Source organism: Urtica dioica, chromosome 7 (assembly GCF_054948205.1).
Source record: "Urtica dioica subsp. dioica isolate 48M chromosome 7, U.dioica_male_clone48M_v1_H2, whole genome shotgun sequence".
Taxonomy (NCBI): Eukaryota; Viridiplantae; Streptophyta; class Magnoliopsida; order Rosales; family Urticaceae; genus Urtica; species Urtica dioica.
The window spans coordinates 48020185-48039518 of NC_142762.1; the positions used below are offsets into that span (position 1 = coordinate 48020185).

Below are 19334 nucleotides of genomic sequence, written 5' to 3' on the forward strand. Positions count from 1 at the left end.
ACCAATAATGGAGTGACAGATTCCCAGATTGATTCCTTGTGTTATATCCTAAAATAAATCAAAGGATAACTGACTTTGAGTTGACAAGCTCATAATTCCTTTACGGGTATTGGACGAAACTAAAAGTAAAACTACAATCATGTAAGCGAAGATAAACGAGAGTGAGAGAGAGTAAAAAAAAAACATGGTTCGCATTACAAACAAACGAGTGCAAGGAAACAATGAGAAAATAAAAGAATTAACTTAAACTTATAGGCCTTGGCTACCAAAAACACGCAACTAAAGCTCCGAGCAATGCTGACTAAAAGCCCACACTATACATAAACACAGCACAATACAAAACAAGGAAATGCGATATGATTTGATGATTTAGGTGAAGGATAGAACTGCTGAAGAAGTGGTGACCAAGCTTGATAGAAGGCCCACCAAAACGGCGCTGTTGTAAGTGCTCGGCTCGACTTGCTCTGTGTTGTTCCTCGAATCAATAAAGGTCTCGTTTCTGAACGGCCCACCGACGAGCGCTCCAATAGCCACGTTTGGGTTCGGTTCGGTCGAGTTAAGCCACTTGAAACCGTCATCACACCCCGTTTTGGCATCGGCCGGGATTGAAGCTCCTCGGTGGTGCACGAATTGCGGGTAATTATTTCCGTACCCAACCAGAAAACTCATGTCTAATGGATTATCTCCCAACACATAGTCAGCCTGGGGGGGATTGAAAAGGACACCGATGTCAAATCTTAAGAAAATACGACCATAAATAAGAAGGCCTTTTAACGCAGATACTCACTGAACTACTAACCGTGTTATGTTTTGATCCCTAAACCAGTTTTCTAAGCAAGATAATTCTCAAACTATTGATTGAATAGCATTTTAGTCCTTTTCAAGAAAATATTAACCTTAATTCCCCAAAAACTGTGACACTTATTTGCCAACTTAAATCGTTGTTGGTCTCATAAATCAAGAAAACTATTTAAATTACAATCCAGCCCTATAAACACTAAATAAAAGTTCAATGTTTTTTAATGATACTTCTTAGTATTATAAGGAAGTTATTTAAGTTTGTATGTAAGTTGTTTTGGCATTGACAAAATACTAATAACAAAAGAAACAATGCTTTTGCAAACCATTTTGCTTATAAAACAGGTTGAAGAACAAAAGTGCCATTTGTATAATAAGTTCAGGGACTATTTGCACTAATAAAGCAGCAAAGAAACTATTTTCATTGTTTGAAAACCACACCTGAGACATGGCAAATTTGCGAATATCGGACGGTTTGTAGGATTTTCCGCTGCATGAGACCGATGCGGTTCGAGATGTAAGCATGTAGTCTGCGTATAGAGCGGCCAAGAATGCAGAGGCAACAGGGTGTTGAAGGGCATTCCATTGGCTGATCCATATGAGACCACCTGAGTATAACATGAAATAGTTTATCATGAACAGAGACATGGTCTAATTGATGGGTTAGATCAGAAAGCTAATTAAGACTGGACAGTATGTTCGACATTTTTATATGCTGTACTTCCATCCTAAATATCCATTACTATTGGCCGGTGTTAAACTTTCATGAGACAACCGAATAAAGATCGGCAAAGTCTCTATCTAACTCTGATATCAAAGAAAAGCTAACAGCGTATTTTGTGCTATCTCATTCTCACGTCACTCGTGTAATTTTTTTCAATCAACCGTATGACTGAATTCAATTAGCATAATAAGATCTAAGAAAAGTTGATGTAGGTGTGTATCGAGGTGTGTTAATATCGTCAAGAGAGGATTACTCTTTGTCCTGTCTTTTGTGGCTGTCGGAGAGTGTGGAAGGAGACCACAAACAACAGCCTCAGCAGTCTTTCTGTACTGCAAAAGCCCGGCACTGTTTGAGTTCTTGGAACCAAATAAGGTTACTCTGGATAGCAGAACCTGCATCAAATAGGGAATTCAGTGTTGGAGAAAATGACATTCATAATGAGTTATAAAAAAAAATTAACAAGATCTGGTTCAGGAATAATGAAGATTTTGTGGAATCTTTTTATCTTTTTTTTTTTATTTAAATTTGAAAAATCAACACAAATGCATATTCACACACACACACACAGAAAATCTCTGAAATTTTTACCTGCGTTCCCGCGAGCTTGTTATCCCAGCTAAACCAACTTGGACTTCCCCAGTTAGCGTATTTTTTTCCGATTGCCCCGGTTACATAGTCGAGGTAGTCATGCTCTCCTGTGGCGTGATAGAGCCAACTCGCAGCCCACAAAAGCTCGTCCCCAAATCCTGTCGAGTTGTAAAAATTTCTGACCTCTGGGATACTTTCAGAGTAAGAAACTTGGTACTTATCAGCAAAAGCAAAAAGTTGTTTCGCATGTCTAAGAAGAGTGTTCGAATATTCGCTGTCGCTCTTCTTGAAAACCAGAGAGGCTGAAGCCATTGCCGCGGCGGTCTCAGCTGCAACATCTGATCCTGGAGACGTTGTATTGACCTGCGTCAGAGGCCTGCTCTCATTCATGTTTTCGGGCCTCTCCCAGCACTTATGGTCCGTCTCAGGATCTCCCACCTAATCGAATTCACAGCCCAAAAAACCAAGGAGATAGTTCAGAGTCTTCGTGTTTAGACACTATTCTTTTTTTTTCGCACTAACCCAACTGTAAGCCCTAAGTTATGCTTCTTCGTTTTCTTCTTGACACGTTACAAATAAGAATCATATTTCAAGCCGAATCTATTTCGGATAAAATTGGTCACATTGAAAATCTACGACATTGCCCAGAAAATTTAGAAGACACAATCTTACACGTCATATACAGATCACACTCAGAAACATTTTCAAGATAGGGGAAATATTCTTTCCACCTCTGAAGTATAGCTAAAAGATTCTGTCGTCAATGCTAATTATCCTTCATGTCCGCGTTCTAGTAACCATTCCAATCCTAGTTCTACCTCCAAATCTATAATCTCAAGACTTCGAGAACAACCGAAAACAAAAATGCGAGCACAAACCTGAACAATGAGAACATTCTCCGAAATGTGAGCATTGACGAGGAAATCAGTGATCCACTTGAGCGAGTCCTTAGCGGAATCGAGCTGATCCACAGCTTGCATTTGATCTCCGTACTCGAGAATGGTCCACGACAGCACCGTGGCCGTGAACGACATTGGGAACACGAACTTCATGTGATCCCCGGCGTCGTACATTCCTTTAGAAAGATCCGCATTCAATTCGCCTCCGTCTTCCAGTCCGGAATCTCCTCTCCACGGAATCTTATTGTTCACCAACTTACCAGCTACAATACATTCAGCGAATTTCACAGATTAGGTTTTCTCAAACAATACAAAAAAAAAAAAAAAAAAAATTAAAGACGAATGTGTGCAAATCGACATACATTTCTGAACATCGAAGAACTGCATTGCGACTTTGAGAGCTTCGGCGTATTTGTGGGAGATCGCGCCGGGAGGTCCGGGCACCGGCGACGGCTTGTTGTTGTCGCTATCTGACTGCTTCTTCATCACGGCGAGCACAATAGCTCCGACGATCAGAGCCAGGATTATGAAAACCAAGCACCATCCGAAGCATCCTTTGGACCTCGATTTCTCTTCCATTTTCCGATCTTCTCTATGAGAATGGCCAGAGAACCGGTCGTAATCGCGCTTTCGCTTCAGATCTGGTTCTAAACCACTGGCATTCGTCGCAAATGTGCGTTTGGGAAGACGGAAAAACAAATCGCCTCTTTTTCCGGGGAAGATAGAGGAAGAACAATGCTTTGGATTAACGAACAATGGTTTTTATGGTTTACAGTCTAAATAAAGAAAAAATGAGATTAGTGTAGTGTATTTTAGTGGGAGGACTGAAACAAACTTCTAGAAGAAGCAATGGAAAATTCGTACTGTTTTTCGCTTGCCTGTTAAACACACCCGTCAAAAGCACCGACGATTTTGGTAATTGGCGCGAGACGGATCAACTATTTGACCTGGAATGACGGATATGCCCCGGAGGCTCAAGCGCTGAGGGCTCGCGTGAGCCGTTGATCTGACCAGGGTCGCGTGAATGGACGGTCGATTTTGCCACCGACAGTCGATGTCAAAATGTCTCCAGTTGGGACTTAAAACTTGAAACCCGGTGGTTGGGCTTGGCTTTCAAAGATCAAATGTGAAGTTAATGATTGTGACCTCGATTTTACTCGTCAACTGTCAAGTGAAAATTGTTAAAATATATTTGTCGTAGCTAAGCAATCCACGTCAATTGAGCTCGTGGACAAAAATAAGCCAGTTTTTAATCACCGCTCTCCAAACTCCAATTTGACAGCTAGTATTTTTATTTGCTATTATGTGACAAACTGTATTTTATATGTAACATGTGCGAAATAATGTTGCATGTTTGTTCAGAATTAAATTGCTGTGGTAAACAATAATGTCCGAAACAAACTAGTTGACTTTGTTTATGCCGGTCAAAAGTTTCACTTTGTCGAGTTTTATACAACGTTTGTTACTCTAATTAAGACGTTTTTGTTAGATCCTAAATTCCTAATTAAAAAAAGAGTAAAATAAGCAATCAAGCCGACTTTCTGGACTCTCCTTTTTCCAGGTATATATTAACTGGCATATACAATACAACTTCAGACTAATTTCCCATCCTTTTACAACATGACACGTACTACATATTTGGGGTAATAGTACAAGTCAAATCTTAATACTCAATTAAATTAATAGACATTTTAAAATTGACACCATTTGCACACTTCAAATCAGGGGGGCAAAATGTTATAAATACTTCAGGAGGGGCATATCATTAAAAAAAATGATAAACTTGGACTAAGATGAAAAAAAAACTACCAGGGGGGTAATAGTACAAGTCAAATCTTAATACTCAATTAAATTAATAGACATTTTAAAATTGTCACCATTTGCACACTTCAAATCAGGGAGGCAAAATGTTATAAATACTTCAGGAGGGGCATATTATTAAAAAAAATGATAAACTTGGACTAAGATGAAAAAAAAACTACCATAAAATTACATGCCAAAATTATGAAAATTACCTCTGGCTTCGCCAGTGTCGGTGACGGATGGAGTCCCATTCGGGAACCATGACTTCTCAATTGAAAAGGTTTTACTTAAAAGAACTAATCAATTTCAAAACTACTTGCAACAAATTTCCTTAAAACCGCAACAATGTGTATAGTATAATAGTGGATTCATAACCAAGCAGTTGTGTAGAATTCTCGCAGCGCCTCTTCTTCCATTGGATGAATATGGCCTGCGATGACAAGGCAGTGAAGAGGCGCCCCGAAATCTTCAGTCCGGAGTTTCTTCATCGGACCAGCAAAAATGACTTGGTCTTCGCTTCCTAGCCGAGCAAACCCTACACACATAGTGTCTTCATTGTACACTACAAAACGAAAAACGCAAACAAAAAATCAGTACAACTAATCCATGATAATAGGCATTGATGACTGTATAAATAAATATAATTAACAAAACATAAAGTACCAGATTTTCCTTTTATTTGCTCGACCTCCAAGAGCTGCTCGATCGCCGTGTTGACCGTCATGAATCTCGGAGGTTCATACTCTTTCTTACCTCTGAAAAAATCAAATAAATTTAGAGCAACGTAATATAGTTTATAAAGAGTTCGATTTTTTTAAACGAACCTGCATAACGATTCCATAGTCGGCTCTTTCACCCGGATATCTGCGACAAAAAATATAGAAAGAAAAAGAAAAAATAAATTATATAATAATATGGAGCTAAAGATAGGAAGAGAAAAAAAAAAGTGAGTGAGCGAAACCTAGCAAGCAAAGAGTATGAAGGCCGATATTGCGATTCTGCTGAATCTTCTCGTAGAAGCTATCGGGTCTCCAAGATTCGGTGAAGAACGGGATCGAGACGATCTGGCCGTAGCGGTATTGTTCCAATCCGCAGTCCGAGACAGCATCGATCACTGACACGTTGTGAACCACTTTCACTTTGATTCCCAGTTTCCTCGCTCGCACTACGAGATCCGTGTGAGTCGTGGCTCTACATCACATCAACAAAACTCTTTATATATATAGTGAAGTCAATGTAACCATATACACCTTTTGTCCACTTTCTTCTACAATGATCGATGTGATGGTACTAATTAATCAATAAAGATGAAAGCATGCACTAACCCATTGGAAGGAATCATATTGATTAAATGAAACAGCTTATGAATCAAATATTTCATAACTTTTATTTAATCCTAATACCTAGATAATCACAATCCATTTTTTTTTTTTTTAAATAACTGCAGATACCAAAACAAAGTAATCAACAGGTTTTCTGAGATTCTGATTAACATTCCGCCACACCGAACAAGCTCGAAGTCTCTATATTTCTCTCTATCTCTTCCATCCTTCTATCTAATTGTCTTATTCATTCTAGAATCTGTGGATTCTTGGCAGGAAATCGTAAATAGAGTGTGACTACAAAAAGGAAAGAAAAGTGTTTTATTACCCAAAAACATCGCCAACGACGAGGAAAGCGACGTGAGAAGTGTGAGCGGTTGAAAGAATCTCGTCGGCCTTTTCTTCCACCATCTCTCTATCCGCCACAATCACCGGCTTTCCATACAGTTTTTCCTGCCACGGAGATAAAATCAGATTCATAATCGAAACCATATCGAATACATTATTTATAGGTTTTTTTTTATATAAAAACCAGGGACTTATATTATTTATTGCCATGGAGAAAAAGAAAAAGAAAAAAAAAAACCCAATGCTTGTATATTGCTAGAAGCCTGGAACCGCTGAATTAGATTTTCTTATCAGAAAATGAAATCAATTGATTGATTAGGGATTTCAGACAAGACTAAGCTCATCGGTGGTGGTTTGCTCGAGAGATTGAACCATTGGATTTCTTCGGAAGCAACTTTTTAATTCCGGGAACGTCACAAGCATAAGCTTTGACGGCAAAAGATTAGATGACAAGTAAAAGCAAGGGAATGAAGAAAGATTACCAGAGCGGTGAGGCCATTTGGAGAGAGACCGAAAGAGAGAAGAGAAGTATAGGCATCGACGTAGATCTTGTCGCATTGCTTGACGGCTTTCAAGCCTTTGAGAGTTATGTCTTCCTCGTCTCCCAATCCCAGTCCAACTATGTACAGCATCTCTATTTGAATGTAAATTTGAACGAAACCCTAATTATAAGAAAATGGAAATGAAAAAGCTGTTCTTCTAGGCAAAGCCAAACCGAGAAAGAGAGAGAGCAGTGAATATGATGAGCGTGCGTTACCAAGAGAAGGGAACAAGCCGAGTCAAATACCTAAAATACCCTTGTCGACGGTGGGTTCTCAGGGAGGAAAGATGGAGGAGCTGGTAGTTACTAAGGTATCCCACTAATGACTAAACCCTTACACACTCGCTCACTAAATTTGTGTTCAATTTAATAATAATTTTTTTTTTTTTTTTTGAGAATTGCACAAAGCTTTCATTAAAACGGGTAGAATACCCATCGATACAAACGAATAACATCTTAGACACGACACAGACTTAGATCGGAATGAACCTAACACTAAGTACAGGTGTTCGCTCATATTGTGCATACTTCTAACATAAGGAAGAATAAAGAGCACACTCAAAATCGAGCACACATTTAGCTCTTTCGATAAATCCACAATGGTTGATGGAAAGATCAAAACGACCGCGGTCCGATGACCATGACGAAGATGACTCTTCAACCTGCATATACACGAATCTAACAGGAGATCCACACTGGGATGGTGAAGGACGGCTATTCCGCCTCCAAGAAAACAAAACATACATATTACCAAAACCAAACAAAGTCCTAACAAACAGTAAACTTAAACAAACAGAAATAGAATTGGAAATCGACTTTGGTATCACGTGTTTGTTCGCGGAAAGCGAGAGACAATCGAACAAGCGAGAAAGCCCCCACACTGCCATTTTCGGTGACCATCGCCGAGCCCCCGCCATCTTTAACAATCGCACCACCTGAAGAGGACCACCACCACGAAGCCGGCCACCGTCGCGAACGAGAGAGCGTACGTTCACAGGCGCCGCGTCTGCATCAGCCGGGCGCGGGCACCGATGTCCACGGTGGGCTTTGCGGCGGCGCGTTTGGGGGGACGGCGGACGGCGGTGGAGAGGAAGGCGGGGAGCGGGTGCCGGATCGCCGGCGGCAGAAGTTGGCGGAGGATGGAGGCGGCGGGGGGCCGGAGGAGATGGGATCTGGGACGATGGGCGAGGATGCGAGCGTTTCGAATCTCGCCGCACAAACACTGCACGCCGCAACACTGTCGTCGCCGACGTGGAACGCCGCACCACCGCCACAGTCCGCCAGCCCCAAGACGCCGGAGACACCTCGCTGAACCTTCTTCTCGGGTTTTCCGATCACAGAGACCACGTCACACGATCGTCGAAGACCATGACTATCCTCCCCCGGAGCCGCACGCTGGACGGCGAGTGGCTGAGATCCACTGCTAGTACCAACAGCCCCGGAGGAAGAAGGGAAACTCAGATCTGGTGGATCTAGATCTGAAAAAAGTTTCAGAGAAAAAATAAATTTCGTTTCTAGAGAGAGAGAGAGAGAGAGAGCGTTCAAAATAATTTAATAATAAATTTAAGTAATGGATTTTTTTTTAATATTTATATTTTCAATCTTACGTTATTAACGGTTTATTATGTCTGTTGTACTCATCATCAGATATATTATATATTTTATATTCAGAGAATTAGAAAAATTGACAATTTAAACATTTGACATTGCTGAAAAAATTGTACAAAATAGTCATTTGAAATTTATTGATTAGTTAGATAGTCAAAGATTCAACTTTTCAGTTACGTAGTCAAATTTACGTTTTCAAAATTTTTTTTACAGTAAAATTTTTTACGATTATTATAAGCAATTTATCACTTTCAAAAAAATTAATATTCGAGTCAAATTTTTTTTTGGAAACCAGATCGCAATAAATTTTGGTTATTTCACTAAATTAAGACAAACTTTAGCTATTTTGAAAATTCATAACTTTAAATTGGTTATTTAGCTATATCACTCTATATTTTTAATAAAGAAGAAGTTATATTATATATATTTTAAGCACGGGTGAATTACATTTAAGTTTTTAATATAGTAGATTGATTAATTTTTGGGTATATCGGTAATTTATTTCATTTTTCATTGAAGTGACAATTAAATAAATAGATTCTTTAGTTGCTCACATCATTAGAGTAAAGTTGGGTCCCACCATCTTTTGAGCATCGGTGCTCTTGTTTGGCACCGATGCCCAGCTCTTTTATATAAAAGATAATCTAAATATTAAATAACAATGCCTAAACTACGTACAATAATAAAAAAATTAAAGTGAGTCATGATGAATTATTTTTAAAGTTGTCAACTATTGGAGTGACTTTTAGTAAACAAATTGCTATTAGTGATGTGAAAAAAAAAAAAAAAAAAAATTAATAAGTGTGTCAAAATAACACATTTTAGCATTAGAGTTGCTCTTCTTATGACAACATTTTAGCGACTACTAAAACGAAGGCAAATTGCTTATCTATATATACTCTATACAAAATCATAACGGGTCACCTTCTAACATTAGAGTTTCTAAGCCAAATGAGCATAATAGACTATTTTAAAACTTTTGAAAATTATAATTTTCACCCTAAATTTTTATCAACATTTTAAAATTTTTAGCCTAAAACTATATGATTTTTCATGTACTCTCTCCTGAATAATCTTTTTTATTAGCCGATGATGACTTTTGTAAGTTTTTATTAGCCGAACCAAAAAAAGCAGCCAAGCAATATCAATTCTCTCTTTCAATTATGATTCGCATCTCTCTAGTTTCACATGCAATCTCTTCCTCTCTTCTACATTTCTCACTCTCTCGACTTGAAAGCTGAAAGCCCGGCCTAATAAAAAAAGTAGAAAACAAAGTTGAAACTTGAAACACAATCAAGACCCAAAAGTTGGTATTATTATCAAACCTCTCTCAATATAAAGATATAGATTTAGCCCCCCCAACACACAACAAATACAATTATAATATATTATCTGTTAGATATCGAAAAGAAAAAAGAAAAGAAATTGTATGCAAACAATTTGTACAATGTAGAATAATAGACGTACAAAAAAAAAAAAGATCCGTGATTTCTCGTCCCTCGTTAGTCCGCAGAGAAATCCCAAAAACAAAAGATCCGTTATTTCTTCTTCAGTCGTCATCCTTAAATTCTCTGTTTAAAGAGACAACAACAAAAATTAAACAATTCAGTGATATCACTAAAAGTTATTAAAAAAAAATTACGATGGTGCCACTGACCTGCGATCGAGGTATCGGGGTTGAATTCCGGAGCCTTGGCAGGTGGTACACGTCAGCGAGCCAGCTCCGTCGCAGTTAATGCATTTCGAAACTTCCTTCTCGTCGCCGCCGAGTTCCACCGTTATACTTCCACTTCCCAAACAGAATCGACATTTCTCTGCCCATACCAATTCATCATTAAATATTAAATAGTCGAGATTAGTGTCAATAAAATGTATTTTTCTTATGAATTACTTAATTTTTAAATTGCTGTTTTGTACTTTCTAATTCTCGCATATGACCAATTTAATACACATTTAAAATTAAATCATAAGAGTTAAAAGTAAATAATTAAAGAAGGTAATTACGAGCTCCGGATCCAACGCATGGGAAACATGGCTGAGTGTTGTCTCGCTTAGCCTGCACCACCATTGTTGATAAATTTTCTTAGCTGGGATATTTCGAAGCATTTAAATCAAACTATGGATAAAAACGACAACTAAGCTGTTATTTAAAAAAACGACAATAAGACTCACAGCACTGTCGATTTGGGTCTCGTAAAATACAGGAATTCCAATGCCAACAGCGACGCTGAGGAACCCAACCGATATTGCGACTATCTGTAATTCTATCAATCGGCATTGTTAGTCCACAACTTCAACATATAAACAAAATAACGGAAAAAAAAAATTAATGAAAGACTACCGTGTTCTGATCAAGATCGACGGCTCTGATGCGAGGATAAGATTGTGGCGACCGTTGAATTTGTCCGATTCTTTTCGATTGGCAAAGAGAAGTGGAATTGTTATTAGCTGAAGGTTTTATGGGACATGAAAGAAAAGGAGAGTGTAAACGAGCAACAGACATTTCTTTCTATTGAGAAGAAGAAGAAGAAAGAGAGGATTTGGATATGGTGGTTTTGGGTGTTTTTTAGGCATTGGACGAGTTTTCTGTGCCACAGAACATAACACATGTCTCTTCCCTCCACGTGGACCTTACTCTGCTGACGTGGACTTGCTGGGTTGATTGGGATCAGGCCGAAGCATTCCGGCCTTTTTTTTAGAAGCTGTACTGGGCCTCTACAGCCCATTAATAAAGTGTCTACCTTGCGAAGATGGGTTTTTTTTCAAGTTGTTTTAAAAAAAATTAATTTTTGTTTTTACTAATTTAAGCTTCTTTTAACTTTTTTTTTATTAATTTGTTTTAAAAAATAAATTTTACAATTAAAAAATATATTATTATTTAAAAGATTTAAATTATCTGTTAAATCAGAAACGTTGCGCTTTTTTAAAACACTATTATTATAATCTTCCCTTAATGTAAAGGAAACTATGTCTTGATCAATAAAATTGAATGGTTTCAAAGGATATAAGTATTTTAACTAAAACAATTATTAAAAAAAATTAGCGTTGCACACAACGATCTACATTGGCATATAGAGCTCAAATTCCTTGGGAAGGTGCACCAAAGAGAACGAACCCTTCATGTTTTAAACATGTCGCACCATGTGTCATTCGGCCCCCAACCCGACAAGCAGTGACGGAGCCAGAAAAGCCCATCACGGGGGCTAATTTGAAAGAAAAAAAATTCAGGGGGCTTGATTGTAAAAAATTTATAAAAATTGGGCCAAAAGTATAAATTTTCAAGGGAAAAAATGTAATTTTTTTTTTAAATGGGCAAAAAGTGCAAAAAAAAAATTTGAGGGGAGGCTTAAGCCCTTGCTGGCCCTATACTGGCTCTGTCACTGCCGACGAGCAATAATCATAGTCGTGGCTTGATCTCGCCCATGTCATAACGCATGTGTGCGCTCATTGAGTAACCCAATTCCAAGTCTTCAAACACCAAGTCCTCGTTCACATGCCACAAAGTTCTCAGCCATTCCCATGCAACACCAATTCTACGACAAGAATTGGTCCACGGAGATAAGAGGTCCACGACAATAGCTAGTCCATAGCAAGAAGAGGTCCACGATAAAAAGAGAGATCACTACCGTATCTCTTCTTGCCTTCTTGGCTCAATTGCCTTCAATGCCCATAACTCCCTCATGCCACGACTATAAATTCTCTTCACTCCACACAAGACAAGTAAGCTGCTCTAAACTTGGAAAAAACTATGTGAACATATTTCTCTCTCTTTCTCTAGATACGAGACTTAGACCATTCTCCTCAATCAGATTAATGTTGAGCGTCATAGATTGCATCGGGAAAAATCCATATTTGACAATGATGAAAATCACTTTCTGAAGAGATGAGACCACTATGATAGAAGAATTCACCACCTTTGGATCTTAGATCGAATTACATGGGCAAACTGAATATTAGTCCAAAAAACAAGATTAACGGAAAAAAAAAAAAAAAAACTCGTAAAAAATGCCTGAGTTCCAAGTTAGATCAATATTCCACCATCTACACTACACACATAGTTGAATCTACACTAATTAAATCACTAATAAAAATTTGTTGTTAAAGAAAGCTACGTGATAACAAGAGCTACCCACCTTTATATTATATAGCAAACTACTTTATTAGATTGCTTAGACTTTTTCTTTTTGCGCTAAACTTTAATTGATTGGAGAAAAGAAAACTAAAAGGTCCAATCCAAATCCTTTTTTTTTTATATGATGTAAAGTAAAATAAAAGATCAAGCATTTAATTTGGAATGTATATATATATTGTTTGAATATTAGGCAGTTGATATGAATATGATATAAGATCCAATATTTTCTCGTCGTTTTTGGTCAAAATATCAGACTTCTAGTGTGCCTGTACGTGATGCGAAAACTATTTAATTGATAATTTCAATTACAATTGCAACAATACCGCATTTATTCCGAGAGGTCATAGTCTCTAATTTTGTTTTAAAACAATAAATATTTACACTTTTTTTTTTCCTGAGAAAACCAATAGAGGTTTGTGTATTCCGAGACTTTTGTTTCTCTTCCATTTTTTTGTTTATCTACATTTGCATAAAATTTTACATTCAAAACGAGTATAATTTGAAAACAAATGTAAAATGTAACATAAATACCTACCGTTAAAAAAAAAATGAGACAGTCCAATCAGTTTGTCAAAAATGTAGTGATTATACCATATAACAAATGAGACATTTTTTTTTTTTTGAGAAATCTATCACTATGCAATATGGTTATGATATCTACCATATAACACATATAGCTATGATTAGCTATCAAACAATTAGAGTAATATATAGATCTCAGCCCCCCCAAAAAAAGAAAAAAAAAACTATATTTGAGTAGTAAAGGGTAAAGCCATTTCGGGAACGACATTTAAAATTAGTATTGAACTTTTGATCTCAGAGACTAAAAGTTCGAAAGATTTAGTGAGGAAAGTCTTTTGACTTTTATATCGCGTATCATCGAGCAATATCATTATATAGGTTTCAAAAATAACAATTAACAAACAACAACGAAAGAGGCAAGTCTATAACGAAAGTCGCAATGCTTAGCTCAACGGCTATTTTTATTTTCCTTCCATTTACATGGCCAGAGATAGGAACATTAAAATAATATAAACTGCGAGAGTTATTGAAGAATTAAGAGTCCGAAATTGGAAAAGTGAGAGTGACATCCCAACGAGCAAAAATAAAACGGATATATGTATCATTTATACAATTAAATAATAACTTTAATAATAATAATGATGATGAATAAGAAGAAGCGCATGAGTGAATGGTCCCTTATTTGCCTTTGTGGGAGTCTAAGACTTTTTTGGACGCTTCTCTATGATTATGTCGTATAAATTGTCTACCCATGATTTGTATACATACGTGTGTGTAACTTATTGAGTAGGAAAATCAAATTACTAAATTAAGTCACACATGAATAATTAGTTCTTAAGTTATGCTTGGATTGAAATATGAGAATGCGAAATGATAACAAGTGTGACAATTTCAAATGTTGACGATTAATCTATGTTAACATTATTCCTTAATTATTTGGAGATGGAATTACGTGGAATCAAAGTCTTTTTTTTTTTTTTTTTTTTTTGTCAAATCAAAGGCTTTATAAATCTTACCACATCCACATGCACTCTTTTTCTCTTTTTCTTTCATTTGCTTTACATAATAATTGAGTTATTCGGTTCGACAACTTTTTTTTTCTTTTATAGATTACATTGATATTCCCATTCTTCGAATGCCTTTTTATTTTGTTAATAATTACTGTCTTTGTCGTATATGGATAATCTTAAAAAAAAAAAAAAATCCCAGATAAGCATAGTTATAAAAACTACAATATGAATTAGTAATTAGATTTAGCTAAGGCTATGGATGTACACTGGATATACGCGTCATAGTCACTGTACAATATTCATAAGTTTATCTGCTACAGATTTTGATTTCTTAAATGCAATACGTGGACGATTTAGTTGAAACAAAAAATAAGAGTTTTTTCATAACATTTTGTATGCATGTTTACCAGTTCAAAAGTCAGCGCAAGAAGCTATAACTGATATAATTTAGAGAGAGTTTTCGCTAAACTTTTTCGCATATTCAAGAAAAAATGGAATTTTTGCCCATAAAATGACTCAATAATTGTAACAATTATAAGGTTAAAAAAATCAATTTGAAGTATTTTCACACTTATGCTATCAAATTTATAAAATTATCTAATCCCAAGTGTGTTCATATTTGCTAGCGATTACTTCTTACACTAAATATTAAGGCAAAGACATGGAATCTCGTTTTATCTTGCTCTCTCAGCTTTCTCTTTTTTTGGTCGGCTTGAGGGGTAATTATTTATAAATTAATAATTTTGAAGAAGCAAACTAAGGAAAAGTGTACCATATGATAGTGGTCCACATATACTCTCTCCCAAAACTCTCGGATTATGCAATGGCCCCAAATCCCTTCACTCTCATAACTTCAATTAATTAAATAGCTCCGTTTGTTGGGTGTAGCAAAACAATGCCTCTTAGTATTATTCCTATAGAAAAAAGTGAGATCATGGTTCTGAAATCTGAAAGCTACGACAGAAGATAATAAAAATAAAAAACGGAGACATTCTGTTGTGTCGTCTTAGAGGATTATACGTTTGAGAAATTTATTTAATTAAAGCCAAGTTTTTTGAAAAATATAAATAATAAACTAGTTGATGCCAACATACAAAAATACTAGGGCTTATTTAATTACAAGCTTTATGAGGTTTCCAAATAATTATTGTCAAATACTTTTTCCCCTTAATCATGTCAACCTTTAAGTTTTATATACTTAACCTACAAAGTGAGTTTACCGTTATCAAGTAGACCCTACTTCACCAAATCAACATTTCTTTGGACTTGTGTGGTATTTTATATTTTGCTTCTCTATCCAGTATCCAAGTTATCCATTACAATACTTTTTTTTTTTTTTTTTTCAGGAAACATTTCAATACTTTTGTAATTTGTATCACGTTATCTAGAAAAGAAGCATATTCTTGCTTTGTGACTTTACCAAATTGCCACTTTAACAGTACGACCGACTGCTGATTTCTATCCTCGTCTTTCAGAGGACAAAACGGTAAAAGCTGCCACCAAATTCACTAAGTTTATTGTTTATTATGTTTTTCCTTGCATCATGAGCGTTGATTCAAAATGAACGGTGATTAGAAAATGCCGCGATTTTTCTTAACACAGACAATTAAAACCTTATATTTCTACCGTAATAGGGATTGGTGACTCACAAGTCACAATTAAGCGGTGTTTGAAGTTAAACCAAATCAGAGGCCCAAAAGATAGATTTTATTGCTTGAAAAAAAATAAAAAGGGCAAAAAACCAAAAATCAAACTTAAACGGCACGGAGAGAGAAAGAGAGAGCTTCGTCTTTGGTCTCGAGAATCGCCGACATCGCAGAGAGTACGGCGGCGCTTTTCACCGGAGATCTCCTCGAAATCATCGCGGACCATTGATATCTGAGCCTCTCACTGGTTTTTGAGATATCAACTCTCATTATTTCGTTTTTTGAAGTGTCAAAATTACCTTCAATAGGTATCAGTTTTTTTTTTTTTTTGCTCGAAAAGTATTCATATATTCGTATAGGTATCAGTTGATGTCATGTGTTTTTCTTCTTCTTCTTCTTCTTCTTTCGATAGCTATATCGGATTCGTTCTCAGTTGCGAATAATTTTAATTGCAAGAGATTTAAATGAAGGAAATGTCTTCGTATAAGCAGGCTCGTTATATATTCGATGAAATTCTTGGGCGAATGTGTTTCTGGATTTCGTTATATTAGGTTTTGAGGCGTTTCGTGGTGTTTTATCGTGTGCCGATTCTCCATTGTTTGAGGCTCCGTTTGATTTTGAGTTTTAGATTTGGTGATGTTTTGATTGCGATGCTCGTCTTTGACTTGAAACATTTTTTACTCGTTGCGAATTTCCAGGCCATAGTTATCATGATTTAGAGCTTCGTATGTTTATATACTCGTTCTTTAAGACCGTTTAGGTTGCTCAGGACTTGGAAAAGTTCAAACAGCGATTCTTTTCGTTTTGTTAGTTACATTTTTTTTTCATCATAATATGATGTATCACAATGATTTTTCTTATTTTTTGTGTAATGTGATTTTTCTTAACGTGATTCAATTAATTTTTGTTGTTGTTTGCTTTGCTCTACAGAGTGCAAGCATATTCCATAGCTACTGTTGTTACTGTTACCATGTTTTCAAAGCCAGTTGGTTGATGAATTGCGTCTGATTTTAACAATGGATCTTGAATGCATTTTTTTGCAGCTAGGCGTACAAGATGTTGGGATCTTTCATAACCAGAGGACTCGTGTATGTTAATGAAACAAATTATCATTTCTCTGTTGATTCATTTGACTTTATTTTCATAAAATCAGTTGTTCCTCGCCTTTTAATTTCTTGGCAGATTGATTCTTGGCTATGCCTACCCAGCTTACGAGTGCTACAAAACCGTGGAGAAGAACAAACCAGAAATTGAGCAGCTTCTCTTCTGGTGTCAGTACTGGTACGTTGGCGTTGCATAGATCAAATCCCTTTACTGTGTCACAAACCCCAAGCTTGGAGATGGTTCTTTATGTTGATTTTTGGTTCCCTTTCGGTGCAGGATTTTGGTGGCTTTTATGACGGTTTTGGAGAGAGTTGGAGATACTTTTGTTTCTTGGTATGACTAATTTTTTTTTTTTTATATATATTTATTGTTGTGTCCACTTCAAATTTATATAGTTATTTTTTTTTTCTTCTATGAAGGGTTCCAATGTATTCTGAAGTCAAATTGTTGTTCTTCATATATCTGTGGCATCCCAGAATGAAGGTACATGATATGCTGTGATGGGAATCAATGGGAGTTTAATCTTTACTTTCTAGTAATGTGTAAAAAAATGTGATTTATTTGTCTGTGCCAGGGAACAACTTACGTGTATGATTCGTTCTTCAAGCCGTATCTTGCGAAGCACGAAAACGAAATCGATCGGAACCTATTGGAACTGAGAGCAAGAGCCGGTGACATGGCAGTCGTGTACTGGCAAAGAGCCGCCAGCTATGGCCAGACGAGAATCTTCGACATTCTCCAATACGTCGCTGCACAGTCGACCCCAAGGCCTCGCCCGACTCAGGTACCTCATATTATCTCACATTTCAATACTCACTAGGGAATTAGATCCGAGTACCAAAAATGTAAAACTTACCAAGCACATAAAATTTCCATTTGCCTTCAAAATACTCTGTTCTTGTTCTAAAGCTAGTTTAATAATATCGTGACAATAGCCACCAGCTCAACAAGGTGGCAGGGTTCGGCAACCACCGGCCACGGTGGCGGCGCCGCCGCCACCGCCGCCGGAAGAACCACCGTCTCCAACGTCGAGCACGTCTTCGAGCCAGTACCAAAAGGAGATAGCAGATGAGTTGGCCTCATCAGAAGCTGCGAAAATTACCACCAAGACGGTGGTGACTTCAAGCATTCAAAAGCTGGTCTCGGGTCCAAGTAACGCTAAACCTCAGGCAGCGCCGGCGGTGGCTGCTGGGAATACTAAAGCTCCGGCGGAAAAACCGGCGGCTTTGAACAACGCTAAAACCGTGGTCGCTTCTTCGAGCGCTCAAAAAGCAACGGTTGCGATCGAGAAATCTGTCTCCACGCCGGCCGAGTCAGAACCGATGGAGACTGATCATCCCATTCCCGGGGCTTCCGCGTCGGCTTCGGCTTCGGAGGCGGACGATGGAAACTCTGCCTCAAAAGAGATGGTGATGGAAGATGCCATCAGGGTGACACGTGGCAGGTTGAGGAAAACACGATCCACAAAAGTACGTTGAAAGCATATCCCTGTTACTGTGTTTTAGTTTGGTGATAAAACTGGGTTGAATGGGATTTTGCTGTAAATTTTTCGGAATTTGTGGTTTCTTTTCCATGTTATTTCAATTTTTTTAATCTTTTTTATTTTTTTTTGGGGGGGGGGGGGGGAAGGTTCGTGATTAACTGTGGTCATGATGAAATGTTTTCTTCACATAAAATTTTATAAAATTGAAGTTTCAAGCAGTTTATGCTTACTGTTCAATCGTCATATAAGTTAAAACCCGAAAAAAGTCGACTGACTAGATCCAGAATATTGATAACAAAGATTTAGGAGAAGAATCAGCATTAATCCAATTCGCATGAAGATAAAATAAAAAGGACACGTTAAACACCAAATCCGATCCTGCATTGTGCCAAATTCTTGACCTTTAGGGAAAGACCCTAATTCATGAAATCTGAAACCCGTAATAGAATAATAAAAGTAAGGTAAAACTCCAGACTTTTTTTGCAGCATCTCGATGAAAACAACCATGCGATTACATCATAATTGGATATAATAAAATGAGGCGTTTGCAATGCCAGAGCTTGTCTGCTTCGACATGTTATCAGCCTTTTTTTATTCATGAATCATATCCGAGTTTTGTTAGCTTTCTAAATAAAACAATAATCATAATAATAAAATAGATCACAACAACAGATCTAAATAATTAAAGATACCAGAAGCACCAGCTTGTCACGTGACAGTAGGTTAAAGCTTTAGTAGTAGTACAAGCTTTAATGCTATTTCACGTCTTCTCATCTCACCTAAGAAAAGCTCAAGAAATATATATA

At 37.0% G+C, this 19334-nt stretch overlaps 4 protein-coding genes across 6 annotated transcripts; 1 reads left to right on the forward strand and 3 right to left on the reverse strand.

Moving 5' to 3' along the window:
- Window positions 1-142: 142 nt before the first annotated feature.
- On the reverse strand, window positions 143-3919 carry GH9B7 (glycosyl hydrolase 9B7). The gene is made up of 6 exons (XM_089619347.1): window positions 3372-3919; window positions 2989-3272; window positions 2111-2548; window positions 1776-1914; window positions 1240-1406; window positions 143-702 (listed from the first exon to the last, which is right to left on the reverse strand). Exons 1-6 carry the CDS (start codon window positions 3586-3588, stop codon window positions 370-372), a joined length of 1578 nt encoding a protein of 525 aa, XP_089475473.1. The 5' UTR covers window positions 3589-3919; the 3' UTR covers window positions 143-369.
- Window positions 3920-4829: 910 nt separating this feature from the next.
- Window positions 4830-7385, reverse strand: LOC149392441 (Tetrapyrrole (Corrin/Porphyrin) Methylase). Of its 3 annotated transcripts, none has more exons than XM_089618641.1 (7): window positions 7270-7385; window positions 6965-7116; window positions 6463-6587; window positions 5774-6003; window positions 5637-5676; window positions 5476-5567; window positions 4830-5374 (listed from the first exon to the last, which is right to left on the reverse strand). In XM_089618641.1, exons 2-7 carry the CDS (start codon window positions 7112-7114, stop codon window positions 5181-5183), a joined length of 831 nt encoding a protein of 276 aa, XP_089474767.1. In that variant the 5' UTR covers window positions 7115-7116; window positions 7270-7385; the 3' UTR covers window positions 4830-5180. The 3 variants fall into 3 exon arrangements, with proteins under 3 accessions (XP_089474767.1, XP_089474765.1, XP_089474766.1); XM_089618639.1 differs by having other exon boundaries at window positions 6965-7144; XM_089618640.1 differs by lacking the exon at window positions 7270-7385 and having other exon boundaries at window positions 6965-7252.
- Window positions 7386-10002: 2617 nt separating this feature from the next.
- On the reverse strand, window positions 10003-11202 carry LQY1 (DnaJ/Hsp40 cysteine-rich domain superfamily protein). The gene is made up of 5 exons (XM_089620360.1): window positions 10973-11202; window positions 10804-10887; window positions 10636-10687; window positions 10289-10445; window positions 10003-10202 (listed from the first exon to the last, which is right to left on the reverse strand). Exons 1-5 carry the CDS (start codon window positions 11132-11134, stop codon window positions 10181-10183), a joined length of 477 nt encoding a protein of 158 aa, XP_089476486.1. The 5' UTR covers window positions 11135-11202; the 3' UTR covers window positions 10003-10180.
- A 4675-nt stretch (window positions 11203-15877) lies between these two features.
- HVA22G (HVA22-like protein G) lies at window positions 15878-18638 on the forward strand. The gene is made up of 7 exons (XM_089619002.1): window positions 15878-16249; window positions 16985-17029; window positions 17124-17222; window positions 17322-17378; window positions 17465-17528; window positions 17620-17829; window positions 17981-18638. The coding sequence occupies exons 2-7, from the start codon at window positions 16998-17000 to the stop codon at window positions 18521-18523; spliced, it is 1005 nt and encodes a 334-aa protein (XP_089475128.1). The 5' UTR covers window positions 15878-16249; window positions 16985-16997; the 3' UTR covers window positions 18524-18638.
- The last annotated feature ends 696 nt before the right edge of the window (window positions 18639-19334 follow it).

Bases quoted from the DNA above. Each gene is read 5' to 3' on its own strand.
- GH9B7 (XM_089619347.1), bottom strand. From the start codon at position 3,588: ATGGAAGAGAAATCGAGGTCCAAAGGATGCTTCGGATGGTGCTTGGTT. The intron at 2,549-2,988 runs GTTTGTGCTCGC...GAATTCGATTAG, and splicing joins AGAATGTTCTCATTGTTCAG to GTGGGAGATCCTGAGACGGA. The intron at 1,407-1,775 runs GTAATCCTCTCT...TGTTATACTCAG, and splicing joins CACAAAAGACAGGACAAAGA to GTGGTCTCATATGGATCAGC.
- LOC149392441 (XM_089618641.1), bottom strand. From the start codon at position 7,114: ATGCTGTACATAGTTGGACTGGGATTGGGAGACGAGGAAGACATAACT. The intron at 6,588-6,964 runs GTAATCTTTCTT...TCTCCGTGGCAG, and splicing joins CAAATGGCCTCACCGCTCTG to GAAAAACTGTATGGAAAGCC. The intron at 5,568-5,636 runs GTTCGTTTAAAA...TGATTTTTTCAG, and splicing joins ACTATGGAATCGTTATGCAG to AGGTAAGAAAGAGTATGAAC.
- LQY1 (XM_089620360.1), bottom strand. From the start codon at position 11,134: ATGTCTGTTGCTCGTTTACACTCTCCTTTTCTTTCATGTCCCATAAAA. The intron at 10,688-10,803 runs GTGAGTCTTATT...ATGGTGGTGCAG, and splicing joins AGACCCAAATCGACAGTGCT to GCTAAGCGAGACAACACTCA. The intron at 10,203-10,288 runs GTCAGTGGCACC...CTCTTTAAACAG, and splicing joins CCCCGATACCTCGATCGCAG to AGAATTTAAGGATGACGACT.
- HVA22G (XM_089619002.1), top strand. From the start codon at position 16,998: ATGTTGGGATCTTTCATAACCAGAGGACTCGT. The intron at 17,030-17,123 runs GTATGTTAATGA...ATTTCTTGGCAG, and splicing joins TTCATAACCAGAGGACTCGT to ATTGATTCTTGGCTATGCCT. The intron at 17,830-17,980 runs GTACCTCATATT...TCGTGACAATAG, and splicing joins CAAGGCCTCGCCCGACTCAG to CCACCAGCTCAACAAGGTGG.